The 16,199-nt window shown below is 40.0% G+C and overlaps 1 protein-coding gene across 6 annotated transcripts in view; it reads left to right on the forward strand.

Moving 5' to 3' along the window:
- The first annotated feature begins 672 nt into the window (after positions 1-672).
- Positions 673-16,199, forward strand: part of RBMS1 (RNA binding motif single stranded interacting protein 1) — a 221,839-nt gene continuing 206,312 nt past the window's right edge. For 5 of the 6 annotated variants that reach the window (XM_005202436.5, XM_005202441.5, XM_005202437.5 and 2 more), the window contains exon 1: positions 673-1,149. In XM_005202436.5, the coding sequence (XP_005202493.1) occupies positions 1,075-1,149 (75 nt within the window). In that variant the 5' untranslated portion in view covers positions 673-1,074. 6 annotated transcript variants of the gene reach the window in all.

The raw sequence follows: 16,199 nt of genomic DNA on the forward strand, positions 1-16,199 counted from the left end.
TCCCCCTCAGAAGGATCCGTATATTGGTGTGACGGTGTGTGTGTGTGTATGTGTGTGTGTGTGTGTGTGTGTGTACTCGCGCGCGCGAACCCCCCGCCCCCCAACCCCCCGCGCGTTTTGCCTCCTCCTGTGCAGAGGGCAGGGTTTCACCTCTCACATCTGGGAAAACCAAACCGAAGGACACTAACCCTCCCAAGGTCAACTAGAAAATTAGGCCTGGGAGGAGGGATGGGGGAACCGAACCCAGGTGTCCTCACTGCAGCTTTGTGGTTGGGCACTAAATCATTTTTCTTCTCTTGTGGGGAAAAAAAATCACTGGGTGGGGGTAAGTGAGAGATTAATCAGATTTCTTCCTCTTTCTCCCCTTTCCTCCCCTCCCCTCTCCTAAAGGAGATAAAACTCATGAAAGCAAACAAGGTGTCCACTCCGCAGTTCTTAAGCTGGGTCCCTCCAGTCTACCCCCACACTCCACCCCCAACACAAAGCGATCCAGGCTCCTAAGGTTTCTGTCCGTCCTACGCGGAGCCCGGGAGGTGAGGAGTGGTTAAAACTCAGCCCTCACCTCCAGCGGGTCCCGGATCCGCGGCGCCCAAGCCCCGCCCCCGCCGCCCTTCCCCCACGGCCTCGGCACGCCAGCCCCTCTCCCCTCTCCCAATCGGGCGCACCCACCCCAGATGCCGCCTGGCACCGAGCGCTGCCGCCGCTGCCGCCGCCGCCGCAGCACTTTCCACTTGTATTGATCACCTCCCGGCCCCGCTCAGCCTGCTCGCCAGAGCGGAGCGCGGCCAGCGCGCCAGCCCTTGGCAGCCCCGGAGCAGTCGGGCTCCGGGAGGCAACTCCTTGGGAGCGCCCTGTCCGGGGTGCCCTCTGCGCTCTGCAGTCTCTTTCTCTGTGTCTGGGAGGAGAAGAAGGAGGAGGAGGAGGAGAAGGAGGAGGAGGACGTCTGGTCCGGGCTGGGAGGTGGAGCAGCGGCAGCCGCCGCCGCCGCCGCCGGAAAGGGAGAGGCAGGAGAGATCGAGACTTGGAAACCCCAAAGTGCCCGCGACCCTGCACGGCAGGCTCCCTTCCAGCTTCATGGGCAAAGTGTGGAAACAGCAGATGTACCCTCAGTACGCCACCTACTACTACCCCCAGTATCTTCAAGCGAAGGTAAAGGGGCGCCGGGGATGGGGGGCGCCCGGGGCGCACGCTGCTCGGGTCCGGGAGGGGCGAGCGGCGAGCTCCCGCCGCCCCCGGTGGAGTTGATGGAAGGTTGCTAACTATAGCGCTGGCCTGGGCGCAGCCGGGCGGCGCGCTGGGCGGCTGCTGCCCGCGGAACTGAGTGCGGGGATCGGGTTACAGAAAGCCTCGGGGGGAAAGACTAGACAGGAAAGAGCCGCCGGCCCCTTCCTGGCCCGGGAGGCGGGGAGGGTCGCGGGCCGAGCGGCGCCCCTCGCCGAGCGTAGGCTGCTCGGCCGCGGGTCCCGCTGGCGGCGCAGATCTTCGACCCCTTCTCCTGGGCCTCGCCCGGCGAGCGGTAACTCTCGGCTTCCCTCGGAGTGGCGCCGAACCTCCCGCCCCCCGGGGACGCCCCTCAGTCTCCCGCGCGCGCGATGACTGGGGCTCCAGCGGGGGACGGGACTTTTCCCTCCCCGCCTCCGGCCCTGCGCGCCCGCCCCTCGCCTTGATCTTTGTGCGCTGTGGCACTTCACCTGGTTACTGATTTCTACTTTTACGCTGGTGTTTTGGGTAGGAAAGTGGCCAAAGTTCACTCAGCGTTCATTGATGTCCCTTTTAATCTTCCCTGTAGCTTCTGCAAAGGAGGGACAATGGGCAGATTTCGATGCAGAGAAAGAAGTGACTTCGTATTTAGTTTTGAAAAATGCTACCTTATATGTTTACCTACAGATCGATTTTCAGTGGTGCTTTCTCAGAAGTGGCTTTGGTACATACTTAAGTAACACAGCAGATGACATGTAGTCATACAAATTGCGCCTGGCTTTCTAGGGACCCTGGGTACGTTGTTAGTGGAACTCTCTTATTTTTACTATAAGAATTTGATGCCTTCTGAACTCATTTTAAAAAATTATTGGGTCCATGAAAAGTGAGGGTTTCGCTGCTTTGGAAGCTTTTTTCCAGTTTGGGAGGGCGAAAGTTGGATGCAAAAGATGTCGTCAGCTGTTAGCATCTCCTATCTGGACTCCTGGTGCCCTTCCAGATTACAAAAGAATCAAGTGTGGGTACAGCCTCTGAACTTTCTCTGGAAGGTTGTTATCATGCCCTGCTTGCTGGCAGAGGGCAATTCAGGCCTGGTGCAGAGAATCTCTGATTCAACTTCGATAAGCCTTTCTTTCTTACAGTGTGTGTGGTCCATGTTATGTACCTACATCATCGTTCTGCATGTGTCCCTGTAGGTAAAATGACACTCTTCCGCATAGAGACCTGAAATTTTTTAGCCCTCAAGGACCTCATTTTCAGCCCCTCCCCAATAATCGCCAGAAAGCAGCAAGATGGTAGCGGTAAGGATACCCATTACTCATTTTTGTGTGGTAGCCTCTGTATTTGTTTTCAGGGACTGGAGGGCGGTACCCATATTTTGGTGAACTACATTGTAAATATAAGTTGTTCGGAGAAATTTTGAGGTGTAATCAATGCACTACCTTTTAGATATCATATATGTTTAATGCATTTGTTTAAATTATGCAGCATTGGGTACCTAAAGGACAGCCTGTTCAACACTTAACTTTATGAATAATAAATACCATACACTCAGGTGAAGAAAAAAAGACTGTGTTTCTACAGGCACATTCACCTTAGTAATTTTTATGTACCATTAGTAAGTTAGAAACCAAGTACATAGTATTTAATATAGCTAATGCAATGCCATTTGGCTCTTTTTTGCCCCGTAAATAATTGAAGAGAGAGACAAACGGCAAGAGCCTGCTCTAGTAATTAGGGTCGGATCCCAGAAAGCTTTAGGGCCCATTTTCTGAAAGTGTGCTTCCTGCATAAAGCATTTAATATTGATTTGTGTTACAGTAAATGACAGTCTCAAAACATATCTTGCTGTTTCTACTCTGAAATCTGAAATCCTATTACTCTGAATCTCTTTGTTTCCGGAGAAAGACAGACATACTCACTTGACCTATATAACATGGTATTAAAGTTTGATAATTAAATCTAAAGTCCCTGTTGTAAAGAATCTTGATTATCTCAAGAAGAGGCATCTCCTAAAATGTAAAGGACTAGATGCAGATTTTAGATAAGCATAATTCAGTACACATAGCCTTTTTTCCCCTCCCTTTTCTAATCTATTTCTTGGTAACATGGTATTGTGAATCATTAAAAAAAATAGAGACCTGATTTGATCTGTAGTTAGTTTAAAAACAAGTGTTAACCTATTCTACCTGAAGAGTTAATAAACTGATGTAGTATCCGTGGTCTACAGTGATGATCCTTGCCTCTGTGTGTGTTTGTGTTCTAACCCTCTTGAAATATGGGATAGGTAGCATCACCGTTTAAAGTATAGTGATGTGTTTGCTAGACAGAGTTGTTTTGAAACTTCTGTTTGGAAGCTATATCAAAAACTGAAGAATGGTGTGGTCGTTTACCAAGTGATATTTGACTTAGCCTTGTGATCAAGAGATGGATGTGATTGTTTTGAATCGAGAAAGAATAAATGGATGGGATTTCTTTTCCTCAAAAGGAATAGATACCAATGAAAATGGCACTTGAAAATCAGTTTTGTTACCATACTTTAAAAAGTTATCATATGTCAAATAATTTTTCTTATGTTAATCATCCAATCAGTCTGTTTTGAAAAATTTATTTAGTAATGTTTCTCTATAGAAACGTATTAGTTACTTCTGCATTCTATTAACAATTAGTAACCAAAAAATTATGGAGCTGTGTTACAGCATGTGACCATATTTGTGTGCGTTATGCTTTGACAGAAAAAGAATAGTAATACAGATGCAATAAACATAAAGTAAAATAGAGGATATTATGGAAGGGTTGGACACGGGGTGGAAATGAAGGACTCCAAAATTTTTATAATACCTTAGTGCAGAGTAACAGAGATTGCAAGTAACCTGATTTTACACGCTTGTTGAGTTTTTTGTATTTCTCTGTAAGGATGGTCTTATCACAGCAGGAGTCTCTTTATCACTTGACACATCCATTCTAAGATATAGGTTGATGTAGCTTCATAAGTATAAGCACGTATTGTTTTGAAGGATTTTCTAAATTATTAAGAGATATTGTGTATTATTGAAAGTTAAATTTGGTATCTACTTTTCAGATACACAGGAAACATTCTGACAATTTGATATATTTTAATTAAAATTTTGTATGTAGACATTTTCACTTATCGTAAAGGAAACCCTTGAATTCTGTTTGTTTCAAAAATACCATGATGTATATTACTACCAATATATGTATACAAATATTTATGGGAATTGAAATACTTATTCTAGTTCTTTTGAAGAAAGGGAAGTACAAAACGTTCTTTAATGGTTAGTTGATATTTTGTACCATCTACAAGCAATTTGACTCATTTGTGATCTTTATTCATAGATTGTTTTGTGTAAGAGATGATCTACACTAGAAAAATGTTTTTTTCTAAAACAAATGTTTGTTTTAAAACTATTTTTGTGTAGGTGTATGCCAGAGAAGATACCTGAACCTAGCCTAAAAATCTGAAAAATATTGAGCAACATAATTTGGTATTCTATTAATGAAACTACTAGGAAAAAAGCTTTTTCTGAATTGAATTTTTGGGTACATTAATGCTTTGTTGAATTCTTTAATTTTTCCTTAGTTGTAACCACATGAATATTGTATCAGTCTGTTTCTTTAGGAATTAGGGGTCATGATTTGATACATGGAACTACTGAGTATATTAAGGTGGATTGGAGGTACAGTGGCATGATATTAAGACTTGGGGTGCTTTGTGTCCTGAGAAGTAACTGTGTTTGGGGAATGAATAAAGTTTGTTTAAATGCATCAACACATTAATACAATATTTTATATGAAGAATATACTTTCTTTTCATAAGTGGCTGAGATATTGTGGCTATCTGGAAGTAGTGTTGGAAGACTCAGGGTCATGGAAATGCTAAAATGAAGATGCATTATAACGTAATATTATAGGATCCTTCCCCTTGGATAGCCATTTCTTTTAAATTGCCATAATATCTATTATTTTTTATATGTTGGAAGCCAAATCTTACACTGTTAGAATGGAACAGGGAAAAGATAAGTGAAGAAAAGGAGGAAAGCAATCAATTATTTAGTATCAGTATAACCAGATATACTTTACATATATGGTGATCTTGGCTTCAGATTTAAATTAAAATATGGCAATTCCCATGTAATACACTTTCATGACAAAAAGTTTTAAGCTTTTTGATATGTTGCTTAGTCTTTGTGTTTTGCTTAATAGTTTCTTGGAACTATTAATTACCCCAGCTTACTTAATGAAGACTGAAATTTTAAGTTCTAGGTCTTTACGCTAGACAGCAGGACCTTTTCCCCTTTCTTTTTACTAAAGAAGGGTTTTCCAGAAATGAAAATTCCTTTTTTCCCCTATATCTTCTTAACCAATAAAAACTATGTGAGGAAGATCTAGAATGGAAGTTAAAATGATATGGACACCTAAATATCATTCATTTTTTTAAAAATGAGGGATTTCTTGTCTAGTTTGCTTTTTATTGGATTCTCAGTCCCCTAAAGTTTATTTTCCCCTAGCGTGGTCTCCTTATCCTACGTTGAATCTCTTTTCAAAGGCTATCAGCTGTCCGTATTTCTTATTTGATTTGCAGAACACTAGGTGCTAAGTAAATGCTTGTTACTATTATATTCTGAATAAGTACATGCAAAATTTTCTTAGATCAGAAAAAAATTATAGACCAAAATTTACAAATATAATAACCCAGCCTAATTTTCTAATGAAATCTCAATATAGTTTGATTTGAATTTTAATTTATCTTGTTCCTGTAATGAAAACTTTCATTTTATGAAGATCACTAAGATGAATTACATATCAATTCGTCCATGCTTAATTTATGAAATCAAAGTACCTTTTTTTTTTTTTACAGTCTTTATTAAAGACTATGGCACCAGAAAAAAAGACCTCATTGTGTTATATCAAAGAGGGAAATGTTACATGTGATGAATTGGTTACTCAGCATGTATTTGCCTCTTACAACTGGCCCCTACCAACACAATTCAAACTTTTTCTGCTTAATTTTCAAGAAAATCCTTTTTTTTTCCCAGTATATTTCAGATGTGGTAAAAACATTTATTCATTTAATGAATAATAACTAAAATATAAACTAGCCTCAAGTTGTTCAGAATTATAATTATCTGTGTTACTAAGTGTATTACCCTAAATATGACATTTAGCTACCTAGTTTTTTATTACATTCATTGGGATATTATAGGAATAAACAGGAACATACTCAGTTGTTCTTAAGTGGAGGTGTTTTATTCAATGTAACATTACTTAAAGAAAATGTAGTAATGATATGTCAGTGATTTAAATTCAGTGCCATAATATTTGGTACACAATTATGCTGCATATTCAAAATTGAGCATTGGGCTTGGGGATTTTATGTGGAATGAATGTAAATGTCCTGATTTCTCTGCTGTATCGTTTTAACAAGTAAGTGGTAAAACCTTGTGCCTTGGGAGAAGCAGCAGTTGGATGATACAAACATTTACCACCCAGAGTTTGGTCCGATGATACACAGCAAAATGCCTTCTTATAGAGTGTATGTGTCAAACACACATGCAGATTTGAGCACACACACACAGATTTGAGAACAGAAACTAAGTCATTTGTTAATCAGGTAGATATGTGGGGGAAGGTGTAAAGAGAGAGAATGCTGACAGCCAAGCTAGCAAGCTAAACATGTATCTTACATAATTGAATTCCTTCTTTTTGCTTAATGCACCTAGTCTCCTTAACATAATTATATGAATATTTAACATTTTCAAACAAGCATTGGAAAAAAAGTGTATCAAAGATGGGAGAAAGAAAAGGGGGACAAAAATCAACATCTAGACCTCCAAGAGGAGAAACTGTTCAGTCTAAAACTGAACATTCTTGTTCTCCGTATATTGTCTTCTAGCTAATTCTTAAATGCATGCATTTGCCATTTTAGAGGAGGGAGAACAGTCTTCTGGATGATGTATGTGAAATGCTAGATTCTAAAAGAGAGATTAGATGCTAATATGAACAATTAACTTGCCTGTAAATCTGGTACTGTGGCTTTCCAGGTGGCTCAGATGGTAAAGAATCTGCCTACAATGTGGGAGACTCGGGTTCAGTCCCTGGATTGGGAAGATCCTCTGGAGAAGGGAATGACTACCCACTTCTGTATGCTTGCCTGGAGAATGCCATGGGTAGAGGAACCTGGTGGACTATAGTCCATGGGGTTGCAAAGAGTCGGACATGACTGATCGACTAACATTTTCACTGTAAACACACAAAATCAACGTCTTGTGGATGATTGCCTGCAATGGCTCTATTCTGGAATTAGGCTAAATTTGAAGCTGGTGTCTGTGGGAAATTGCTTAGGCTCTTGAAGGGTTATAATACTAACGAAGTGATTGTATTTCCTTAGTCACCCTAGAGCACCATTGTCTGCTTTGGGTACTGGGAAAGGTAAGGGAGTATCATATCTGGTCCCTGCTGTCCAGCTGCCAGCAAAGACAGAATAGACACATTTAAGACATAAGCAAAGAATATTTTCAAAATAGTTCACCTGGGAAGACAGCATACCAACCAAGGGTCTGAGTGACAGGAAGGCTCTCTGATCCACATGTGGGATTAAAAACTGTCATGTGTATTGTGAGAAAAGGTAAAGTGGTTAAAAAAGCTACAACAAACCTGGGAATTTTATAGCGAAATGGGCTTTAGATTAATGAATGAAAATTTCTTAAATTGATAATCACCATTTTTTTTTTTCTATTTTCTGCTCTGTAATCCTCTTATGACTACTTAGAGTTTTAAAGAATATCACTTTTTCATACTTTATCTTAACTCCTTCTCCTCAAAGTTTCATATTCAATTACCTTATTTTACATTATTATGTTTCCAGTTTTATGCTTACGAATATACTATTAAGCCCACCTATTAGGGTTGAGACAGGCTGGAAATGTAATCCTTAAATGATGACATAATTGTGATATGGAAATTTTACTTTTATTCTTTTACTTTTATCATTTGAAGTGATGTTTATTTCTTCTAATTTGTTAGTGTTGTTTGGAGTTGTTAGGCGTCATTGTGTGCCTGCAATCTACATGGTGATAATGTGTTTAGTGTGAGTTGACATTTCTTCAGAAAATAACAGATTTTTAAATTATTCCTGATCTTTTAAGATTATAGTTTTTTTATTCTCTTTATTTCATCATTTTCTAGCTTTAATTTTTTAAATGAGCTTTGCAGTGGGTCTGAGTCCTTCAGGAGTCATATTATCCTCTGGCCTCAGTGTGGGACACTGAGCCCACCCTTCGGACTACCCTTTGAACAACACGTGCTATTGGGCTACTGGGTCGAGGAAAAAAAAAAAAGATGATTTCAGGAAGAGTTTTTGTGCAACAAAACAAGATTATTTCATAAATATCATGAATAATTTTTACCAATCTTGAAGAAAAAAATACATCATCTTCCCAGCTCTCCCAAGTGGGTAGATCCACTTTATATGATACTGATTTTGTTTTTTATAAGTTGAAAATTACTAATTGGAATGGACATAGTTCGATGGATACATCATAGAATTCTATGCTTTTTCTGAACTTGAGTTTTTTGGGAGGGAAATCAAAATTGCCAAAAAAGAATTTTAGATCATAAACCTACATTTCTATTGTACTTAAGCTCCTTAAATGACAATATACTATTCCCCCTATTTAACACTTTTTAAACATGGTAATTTTGAGAGTTGTAATTAAGAGAATATTTGTGCTGAAAAACCTCTAAAGCCTTCTTCGTATGTGGAATAACAGTGAAATATTTTCACAGTTTGAAATAAAGTCTCATAAAATATTTGGTTACAAGGAGAAGTACATCATATCAGAAATTTGTAATACCACCAACTTTACCTTTGTCTTCTCAGCAGTAATTTAGATTCAGTACCAAACAGGCTTTTGACAAATGCAGACATTTATAGAAAGGAAAATTTGCCAGTATTTATTTTCAGGTCTTTAACTGAAATACTCCCAAAGTCCCCTCTGCCACCTACAGAGCACAACTTTGATTAATTTCATTGTTTAAAAAATGGAAGCCTTAAGAAAAAAAGTTCCTTGTCTCAATCAGTTCTTGGGCTTTATTCTACATGATTATTTGCATACTTTTATTAACAACAACAGCAACACACAAAAAGAACTGGCTAGAAGAGAAACTTCTCTAACAGAAATTCTATTGCTAGGCAAATGGTATTTTTTAGAATGCTATGTGATTTTTCTGTGATTGGGTATAGCTTATCTTAAAAATGAATTGTGTTTCCAATAAGTTTTGTTCCAAAAAGTTCACATATCACTTAGTACTTGAAATTCATCTAGTATATTTCATATATAAATTGTTATCTTTCATTAAAGGGTTCCCAGCCAACCCATATGGGCCTGTGAAAGTAGCCCACTTTATAGTTCACATATAGTTGTTATTATTGGTCCTACCACATGTGCTTCCCAGGTGGTGCTAGTGGTCAAGAACCCACCTGCCAAGCTTCCCTGGGAAGGACATGGCAACTCACTCCAGTGTTCTTTCCTGGAGAATCCCATGGACAGATAGCCTGGCAGAATGCAACCCATAGGGTTGCACAGAGTCTGACGCCAACTGAAGCAACTTTAGCATGCATGCACTCATGCATAGAACCAAATCATCATAAGGAACAATGTTTCCTGGAGGAGGAGGGTAAGTATTCAGGGTTGGAACTCCGAGTACCCCCCCCCCCTTTGCCCCCTTTTGCGGGTAGTGAGAAGTTTTTCTTAATTCACCTGAGGGGCAGTGGGAAGACTGGAGCTCCCCGTAGTCCCTCAACAGGGCTTTTGAGCTTACTGGACTGGGGACTGGTTTTAAGAAGAGGAGGGAGGTATGGCTTGTAAAGTCACAAGGGGCAGGGATTTGTGGAAGTGGGACTTGTGGGCGTTAGAGCTTCTCGCTGGGTTAAGCCTTGGGGGCCCTGCTCACTCCTCACTCCTGAGACTAGCTCCCCACATACTTGTTTTCTTTTCCTGTGCTGGCCTCACAGATAATCTCTTGTTCTCCTTCCTCCTAGCCCACCCTCAATTTTATAAAGTAGTTCAAGGCTAGATTCTAAGAAGTAGGGTTTTGCATCCCTAGCTCATCACAGGCTAGATTACTATAGCCTTGCCAACTTCTCTCCTCTTCTGTAGCACTGAATCAGGCAAACAGCTCTTGAGGCTGGTAACAAGAAAGAAACCAAAAGACAAAGAAATCATCGTCCAGTGCCATCACTTCTATTTCCAGCAAGTCCTGGTCCGACAGTGCTTCATAACTCTTCAGTTCAGTTCAGTCGCTCAGTCGTGTCGGACTCTTTGCAACCCCATAGACTGTAGCACACCAGGCCTCCCTGTCCATCACCAAATCCCAGAGCTTACTCAAACTCATGTCCATTGAGTCAGTGATGCCATCCAACCATCTCATCCTCTGTCATCCTCTTCTCCTCCTACCTTCAGTCTTTCCCAGCATCAGGGTCTTTTCAAATGAGTCAGTTTTTCACATCAGGTGGCCAAAGTATTGGAGTTTCAGCTTCAGCATCAGTCCTTCCAATGAATATTCAGGACTGATCTCCCTTAGAATGGACTGGTTGCATCTTCTTGCAGTCCAAGCGACTCTCAAGAGTCTTCTCCAACACCACAGTTCAAAAGCATCAATTCTTTGGCGCTCAGCTTTCTTTATAGTCCAACTCTCACATTCATACATGACTACTGGAAAAACCGTAGCTTTGACTAAGATGGACCAAACCTTGAGCATCTGATGATGGCACAGTCCCATTAACCTCAGATTTTTACTGAGACTCAACCTATGGAGCACTGGTTAAGAATCCTACCCTGAAAAGAGGACAAAAATGGAACCAGTCTGTGCTTAAGAAGACAACTCAGACCATGGATCCTTTGGTATTTGTTTGTGGATTGTGGCTTGACTCTGAGGTGAAGAGCTCGACATGGTCCAAGAGCCTGCAAAGGAGGGATGAAGTCCATGGGTTTGGGCGATCTCCCAAGTGCGCTTCTTCTCTCTCATCTCCTTTTCCCACCCTCCGTCCTTCCTTTTTCCTCCATTTCTACTTTTACCTCTTCTTCCTGCACAGTGACAGCAGTCCCACTGTGCACTGAATTCTGAGCAGCCAGGGGTTCGTGTGCTCCTGGTGGATCTGCCAGGGTGATGGCTGCTTCCAAGCTACTCCCACTGCATCTGCCCAAATAAGGGACCAAGTGGGTCTGACTTAATTTGGGTAAAAAAAAGAAATCTTTGCTTTATAGATTATGATTAAGAATTTGCTAACTTCAGTTCCCTCTTTGAATCAGATTTTTATTTCTGATTCCTTATCCAATTTTATAGGGAAAATTTAAATAAAATTGTATTTGGTGGTGACTTGATGGTAAAGAATTCTGCCAAGCAGGGTTCAATCCCTAGGTTGGGAAAATCCCCTGGAGAAGGGAATGGCAACTCACTCAAGTATTCTTGCCTGGGAAAGCTCATGGGCAGAGGAGCCTGGTGAGCTACAGTTCATGGGGTCGCAAAGAGTCAAACTCGACTTACTGGCTAAATAACAACAAGTGTTATAGAAGCACAGACATGATGTAAGACTTTGAGCAAAAGAGAACATAATTAGCAGAATAAAAAGTGTTTTGATGCCAAATGTGTACTCCAAAGAAGATTGGAACTTAAATATGACATAGTGAAATGGTAAGCTGCATACTTGTTTTGTTCACTCATAAATTTAAAAATCATATATGACCATTTTTTCAGTTTCTTGAATATTTCACTAAATTATTATTTATCTAAAAATAATCACAAAAGTTTTTTTTTTTTTTGATTGGCATAAATGTGTGTTTCTTACTTGGTAATAGTTTCTCAGATTTTAATTTTAATAGCAGAAATCTTAAATGTTGACTTCAACTGCTTATTTTTTAAAAGAATAGATTATATCTTAGCATACAAATAGGATTTCAAATGACAGAGAGTGATATCTGGTGCTCTTTTCTACCCCTCTGTTTCTGTCACCAAATTCAAATTCATGTCCCAGCAATTCGGGATATTCTTCAGTGAATATCCTTTGAGCCTTCAAAATTTGATTTGACTGTGTGTTCTGAAGATAGCTCGTTCAGATAAGCACATGGTGATCATCATCCGTGTGTCTGGGCCCTAATGAACATCTGCTTTCTAGGGCGCCACAGGAGTACCTTTCTTTGTTTCCTCTTCCTTTGCCTTTTTGATTTGAATCTAGTTAAACCCTGCAAATGGGGTTGTTTTTCAATATGCAAATACTCCTATTTCCCTTTTTGGAAAAGAAAAAAAAAAGCGCCAGATATTTTAAACATGAACGCATTGGGAATTTAAAAAGAGTCTGCAGGAAGCAAGCACACAACTCTAGTTCTTCTCTTGACCACTCAGACATGGACAAAAATCATCTAGCGAAGATCATAGAGTTGGAGCTGCCTGGTGGGCAATTTAATTAAATTCAACAAACACTGAGCAGGCATTGTATTAGGCCCTGGAAGGTGCAAATATGTAAATAAGGCATGATTCCTGCCATCATGGAGCACAATGAGATCATTTTATTTACTTTCCTGTTTATTTAAAATTTTTATTTGAGGTAGAACACACACACACACACGTAAAAAATATAGCACACACATTTTAAATATAATATGCTCATGTAACAGCTACCCAGGTCATTGTCTGACACTTCCAGCACCCACAAGGCACCTTCATGCCCTTCTCAGTGTGTCCTCCCCAGAGGTTTCTGCTAGCCTTATTTCTATCCTTGTAGATCGGTTTTGCCTATTCTTGTATGTCATAAAAATGAATTCCTGGTGGCTCAGATGGTAAAGAATCCACCTGCAATGTGGGAGACCTGGGTTTGATCCCTGGTTTGGGATGATCCCCTGGAGGGAGACATGGCAACCCACTCCAGTATTCCTGCCTGGAGAAAGCCCATGGACAGAGCAGCCTGGTGGGCTACAGTTCGTGGGGCCGCAAAGAGTCGGACACGACTGAGCGACTAAGCGCATTCTTGTATGTCATACAAATGAAATCCTATAGGCTACAAAGGGATGTATCCTTTTGTGTCTGGTCTCTTTAGCTCATCATTGCTTTGATTTCATTCATCCATGTTGTTAAGTATAACCGTCGGTTCTTTTTTTTAATGCTGTGTAGTATTGTATCTGGAGAAGAAAATGGCAACCCACTCCAGTGTTCTTGCCTGGAGAATCCCATGGACAGAGAAGCCTGGTAGGCTGCAGTCCATGGGGTCGCACAGAGTTGGACACGACTGAAGCGACTTGGCAGTATTGTATCACAGAATATATCACAATTTTTATCTGTTCTACTATTAATGGGCATTTAGATTATTTCACTGTGGAGCTATTATGAATAAAATTGCTGTAATTATTCTTGTTCATACCATTTGGTCAACATACCCATTTACTCATAAGAGAGGAACTGGTGGGTCATAGAATGTATGTGTGTTCACCTAAAATGGTCGATGCTACCATTTTCTGTTCCTATTGGCAAAGTGTGAGAAAGCTATTCTACATATCAGTAACACTTGGTATTGTCCGTCTTTTTAATTTTAGCCCTTCTGGTGGGTGGTATCTCAGTATGGTTTTAATTTGCATTTCCGTGATGATTAATGATGTTGAGCACTTTTTCATGTCTTTATCGGTCAGTTGGATATCCTCTTTTGTGAAGTGGCTTTCAAGTATTTTGCTCACTTCTTAAACATAACAGCTTTATTAAATATAATTCACATAACATAAAACTCAACCTTTTTCCTCACTTTTTTATATTGGGTTGTCCTTTTTATTAGTTTTAGGTTTTTTAATAAAGTCTGGATACAAATCATTCGTCAGATATATATCTGACGAATGATTTGTGTGTATATATATAAACACACACATATGTGTGTGTTTTTAAAGTATCTGCTCCCAATTTTCAGTTTTCTCTTTCATTATCTGATTACTATCTTTTAATAAATAGAAGTTTTTAATTTTAAGTTCCATTTATGATTTATGATCATTGCTTTTTTGTTTAAGAAATCTTTGCTTACTTTAAGGTCATGAAGATATATTCCTATATTTTCTTCCAGGAGCTGTATTTTATCTTTTACATTAGGTCTGCAATCTATTTCTAATTAATGTTTGTGTATGTGGATGAGGTCGAGATTCATTTTCCCCCGGTATGTGTGTGTTAGTTGCTCGGTTGTGTCCGACTCTTTGTGATCCCATGACTGTAGCCCGCCAGGCTTCTCCGTCCATGGAATTCTCCAGACAAGAATACTGGAGTGGGTAGTTATTTCTTTCAGCAGGGGATCTTCCCAACCCAGGGATCGAACTCAGGTCTCCTGCATGCAGGCAGATTCTTTACAGTCTGGGCCACCAGGGAAGCCCCCCGCATATGAATATCTTATTGATCCAGCAGATTTATTGAAAAGACATTTTCATTTTCTCCTTTGAATTTTAGTGCCATTTTGGTTGTAAATCAGAGGACCACATTTATGTGTTTCTTTTTCTGGACTCTTTGTTCGGCTTCATATGTATTCCTCTGTCAGTACTACATGGTCTTAATTGCCAAAGCAATATATTATTGGTATGTTCCTCAAGGTGGATTTAAGTATTCTAGATCTTCTACCTTTTAAAATAAATTTTAGAAGTTATTTTTATTAAAAAAAGAAATCTGATAGAATATTTATTGGACTGACTTTAAGACTACACATCTGTATTGGAAGAACTGATAGTTTTCAAACTTTAAGGATATCTCTTCTCATTTATTTATGAACTTACCACTTTTAAGTAATTGATAATAAAACAATGGAAACTTACTGTTTTAGATGCTTATTTCTTAAATATAGTTAATGATTCCTTCAAAATCTGTAGTAGGAAAGTTGGCATAGATCCTAAGAAAATAATTCTTTTCAAGGGGGAAGGAGAATATTCACTATCAGATAAAAATTAATTTTGAAAAGTAGTTTATAAATGAAGCTTTTCCCTTAAAAACATATGGGACGTTCTTTTTGATTTCTCTTGAATGCATCCCAAAGTACTACTGTTTCTCCTTTATAGTCTTTTTTTTTTTTTTTCCTTTATAGTCTTTAGTTTCCTTTCTAGGCTTCGTTTATTTGATGACATGTCATCCAGTCACCTTGTCTTATATAAGCATGAGTATCATTTGAAAATTAGTTGTGTTTGGAGAATTTTTTGACATCCCTGTGATTTTATTTTTTTAGTATTACCTGGATATTGTGAAAACAAAGGCTGGAAATAGCTCTGCTTAGATACTAACTTCTGAGCAATAGGATATGCTGCTCTATGGGCCTCTGCTCCTTCGAACTCTTTCTTAGATGTTCTGAAAATCTCATATGTATTTTTTTCATGCTTTATATTTAAGGTTTTTAAGCTTTGATTACTGCCATCTTCAGCCAGCCAAAAACAACTACATAGAACTTTCAGAGCTTATTAGTTCTGGCTAGGTTAGCTTGGGTTGAGTAGGAGGTTGAATAGACGACTTCTGAAGTCCCTTTCAACTCTAAATTTTATGATTCTGGGAATTTATAACATCCAAGAATCACACAGTCTTAGAACTGGAAGGAACTTTAAGATAGTCTGGTCCAAGCCACTCACTTTACCAATGAGGAATCTACCCAAAGTGAAGAGACAGGAGTAGAGTTCCAGAGCTGGGGGAAGTGGGGTAGAGGGATGGGGGGGTGGAGTGGCAGGAGGGCCAGACCTCACATGACTGGTCCGTGCTGTGACCTAACGGAGGGAAGGAAAGAAGAAGGCAGGCCACACACAGCCTTAGCAATTAATTATTCCAGGAAACCTATCAGAGGTTGGACTGGGCTGTACTGGGGCCGGAGTCACCAGCTGGTTTTGGGTTGGAAACTAGTAGCGGTCACCCTGTCAGAGGTCACCCCAGCAGGTGGGGCTGGCCAGGCTTGTGCACTGCCTTCCCCGGGCACGGCCGCTTCTGCTGGT

Source organism: Bos taurus, chromosome 2 (genome assembly GCF_002263795.3).
Source record: "Bos taurus isolate L1 Dominette 01449 registration number 42190680 breed Hereford chromosome 2, ARS-UCD2.0, whole genome shotgun sequence".
NCBI lineage: Eukaryota > Metazoa > Chordata > Mammalia > Artiodactyla > Bovidae > Bos > Bos taurus.